The 4151-nt window shown below is 46.2% G+C and overlaps 1 protein-coding gene across 1 annotated transcript in view; it reads right to left on the bottom strand.

Moving 5' to 3' along the window:
- Positions 1–2661: 2661 nt before the first annotated feature.
- The window catches only part of T265_15131 (hypothetical protein), a gene marked incomplete at both ends in the record, with an annotated part of 14259 nt that continues 12769 nt past the window's right edge, over positions 2662–4151 (bottom strand). Inside the window, 2 exons of the mRNA XM_009176715.1 lie at positions 2662–2840; positions 3885–4141. Of these exons, the coding sequence (XP_009174979.1) occupies positions 2765–2840; positions 3885–4141 (333 nt within the window). The remainder of the gene's footprint in view (positions 2841–3884; positions 4142–4151) is intronic.

Raw genomic sequence — 4151 nt, 5'->3', positions numbered from 1 at the left:
CTATTCAGCTTTCGTTCTGATCGGAGCACGGTTTTCGGCCACCTAATTCAGTAAACTAGGGTCGCGATCACTGGGTGTTAGCTGATGGAATGAGCGAATGTAGTTTCTCTAACCAGCTACTGCTGTGTGCTGTGACATGATCCGGGGTAATCGGACGGAAATAGGGTACCCATCTATTTGCTTTCATAGTCATGTCCCCCAAACAGTGAGTGTTGCCATCTAAATTATTAGCCCCTAAAACGCCGTCTTTGGACGGTTTGTTTCTGGAAAACAACTGTAGGGTTTGAAGATGATATCCAGGTACTTCGCTGGAACTGGAATTCTTGATTGCATCCACTAACGGCACCGACATCCGTTAGGCGCCATTTCTTGTGCATATAATCGAGCACGAGGTACCCCAGAGTGAGGCGATCTCCGCTACCATACCTTATTTCTGATTTCCGGAAAGGCGTTGTCAACAAGAGCTAGTAATTTATTCTGTACTTCCCTGCCGGTTCTACAAGTGGCTGTTTCAGATAAAATCGGTGTCCAAATGGTGGGAAGCATGAACTTCGCCAATGCAACTCTATCACTCACCGGAAAAATGACAGCATCCCACTGTATGTGGCTATGATTGTTCCCCCATACAAATCCTACAAATAGGATTTCCAATACATCCATAGAGTTGCTGAAAACTCTCCGAAAGCCCACGATCCGTTTCGCCCTTCTTGGGGCTAATCAAGTAGGCGTGGTCCCCAAGGTTTCTTCAATCTTTTTGTAGTGACGGTATTTTCCTCAGCTTAGTTCTCGGTTTCAGCCTCCCAAGCTAGCGTTCACGTCAGAACAACCACCAAAGGTGCACAAGGTCTATAAATGCCTAAAACGAAGTCAGGAACAGTTGTACAGCGCTTCGTATACATAGCGTAAGCGGTTATAACCTTCTGGGAGTTATGACGCGTTCTAGATGCGCCATTGGCAACCGGCATTTGGCCAATAGTGGGTCATGATTGGCTGTTGGGCCCAGACTTGTGACCAATCAGATCTTGTCTTGATGCCGGACCGGCAAGCGTCCCGAATTCTTGGCCAATCTCGTTCGGGTTAGGCTCATCGGCCGTAGCAGCGCTTAAAGACGTGCGGTAAAGCGGGATCCGTGTGGAATTCCTCCTAGCACTTTTGCTCTACTTCAACCCAAAGTGCACGAAATACACTCATTTGCATAATAATTTGGTTTTGACGGGAGGCTCACCTGGAAACCAGCCGAATCTGTTTATATTTTGAAAGAACCTTATGAGTAGTGTATTACGTCCACACATGTACCGCGACGTCTCGAATATCGTAGCAACTGAAACATGAAACGACCTAGTGCAGAACATTCATGAATAGGAGATTTAGCTGGGTTCCAGCTGAGTCTCTAGTCGAAACCGATTCGGCGTGCAAATGAGTGTATTTCGCCAACATCCTTGTTTTCTGTTCTGATAATGAATTCGACCGGAATAACGACACCGCCTGACCATGCAGCCTTCGTATAACGCCACTCGCACCCATCCAGTTTCACGAGCAAAACCCCGTCATATTGTCTAGTGGCGCTCTTATTCGTCGCAGGTTCGTTCACTGAGCTACGAATGTTCTCTATCAGTACGATCCAGTTTGCCCCTAATCTTTCAGGGCACGTACACAAACATCTTTGAGGTTATCTAATCACATGTGCGTCTGTGTATTTAACCGGAGCAAGATATTAAAGCGTCGCATAGTCACATCAACATATTCATTATCCGGAACGCAAACCAACTACGAAAACACCAGCTAGAAAACGATCATTCTAGATTTTGGACAAAGCGCTAATCAGATTGCAAGGTGGATCAACTTCCCGCTGTTCAGAATGTCACATGCAGATAAAAGGTTCCAGGAATATAAATGCGGATATAATGGAAACGAAAATCAAATAGTCGTAATTGAAGACTTCATACAAATTTTCGACAACCAGATCAAGTGATGCCGTTGCCGCGGTAGCTGGAACTTCACACACGTACCTGAAACCCACACGATAGTTCGTCCTTGCAAATAATTGATGTATAATGGATATACTTGGCCGTCTTACTGAACTCTGAATCAGTTCAAACATGATATGCAGACGCGACTCCAGGTTTTGCAGGTGAGGAATGGGAGCAAATACTTGGCGTTTTAATCACTTCTCAGCAAACGTTTGAGGGTCGGTGGGATATATAGACTCGCCAGCAGAGGACGGACCGGCCCTTGCGTTTCTCTACCACCTGATTCACTAGTTCACATTTCGTGGATCAAATTATTGGAACGGGCTACCCACGAGATGATGTGTCACTCGACCTGGGTGACTGAAAATGTAGTACTTTACCAAAAAGCACCCGTCCCGTGCGCCTCAGGTTCACCCTAGCGGACGGAAAATGATCACAATGCTTCCAAATGGTACTGCAAATTCCTTAAATGATTTTGGACAAATGAAGATGGTAAGATCTTCCGGTAACGTGTGAGCGCACATTACATGGTTCGAGCTAAATCGGAGTGCAGTCATATCCTATATATCGGGTGGGCGTTAATCACGCTATCAGGACAACAAAGAACGCACTCCTACCTGTGGGTGTCTTCTGCATTTGTAGTGACCCAGACACCCCAAAAGCGGGCCGATAAAGCAACGAGAATGACGAACACTGGAAGATATCATTTATTTATGATACGAGTTGAGAAATGCAGCAAGACAGAAACTATACAAATTACGACAACAGTTGGATTACTCGGTGAATAACGGCTCTCACATTCCCTCATTATTTGGGTCATCAAGGTCGTTGTACGAAACCATATTACGCTCCGTTGCGCGGAATGGTCGTCTAAAATGAACAGTACCGGAATGAAAAAATATCCACATCTCGTATGTATACTGAACTGATCTAAAAAAAGGAATCTCTCTACCGTAAAAGTTTTTCATCAGGAACGATCGGCTGAATTTTGTAAATCCCGAGTTTTTCATGTAGCGTACGGTAACTTATCTTTGGAAGGAGTTAGATTTAATTTGCAGGTTCATAGTGAAAATGCAGCATATGCATTAAATTAAACTGCTCGGGCAAATGAGATGGCCCTAACCGAGGAACGAACGACTTGTATCAACATACACGCGGTTTGCCAAAAACTAGCCTGCATGTTATGTTGGCCATGTCCAACATGTCCTGTGTACACTTTTGACACCGGCTCTGAGATTTATCTGTTGGATCGCGTGCAACCTGTGGCACCTATGGTGACCCTAGACCCGAAAGATTTTCAAGCCTGATTGTTCCAGGCTTGTGCAGGGAGTGCGATCGCTGAATTTTGCTTCCGTGCGCTTAACTGACTCACGTTTGCCTGAGCGACTGGTGAGCATCACTTACGTTAGCCGAATCGGACCCTTAATCGTCCGACTTTTCGCTCAGAGCAATCAGTTGTGAACAGTTATCGGAACTATTAGGGTTTTTCGGGTGAAACGACCACCTTTCTGGTGGTGGCATCCATCTGAAAACTGATGCAGATGTTGAGGTAGACACTACACGTGTTGTATCCGCGGCGGCTGATTATATATCCCAGGTGAAATAAGTGGACTACAGTCAGTCAGGTAGATAGATTAACATTTTGTCGACACAACTACTACTCAACATGCACCGGCACACCACTGCCCCGGTACACAACGTGATGACGTCACGTCGATCGTTTGTAAAAAAAACTGACAAACTCAGCATACAGCTTGAACACCAAAATAACACCACTTCAAATCAGTTATAGAGCACAATCTGATTGGCCATCGATCGCCCTCAAGAACTACAAACGGTTAGTTTATGGACCTAACACCGCTTTCGGAACCCCAAGCTAATGCCGATGAGAAGGGACCATAGAAACAGACGTACCTTGGGTTAGTGTTGTAAGAAGGATTTTGTCTCCGACGTGTATCATTATGGTAAGGACGTGGGTTGAATTCGTTAGGTGAGCTGCCTCTTTGTCCGCGACGATTTAACGACCCTGCAGCGCGGGTAGCACCACTGCCAGCAGCGAGCGCATACAAGTCCGCTGCCGCTGTGTTGGGATACAAAGCTGCCGCTGCCGCAGCTGCTACAGCCGCCATCGCCTGTTGTTGCTGTTGCTGGGCCGCGACATCGTAGTAGTCCTGTCGGGGT

Source organism: Opisthorchis viverrini (assembly GCF_000715545.1).
Source record: "Opisthorchis viverrini unplaced genomic scaffold opera_v5_355, whole genome shotgun sequence".
NCBI classification, from domain to species: Eukaryota; Metazoa; Platyhelminthes; class Trematoda; order Opisthorchiida; family Opisthorchiidae; genus Opisthorchis; species Opisthorchis viverrini.
Note: the sequence above shows the minus strand (reverse complement) of the source record. Positions and strands in the feature narration are given on the sequence as shown.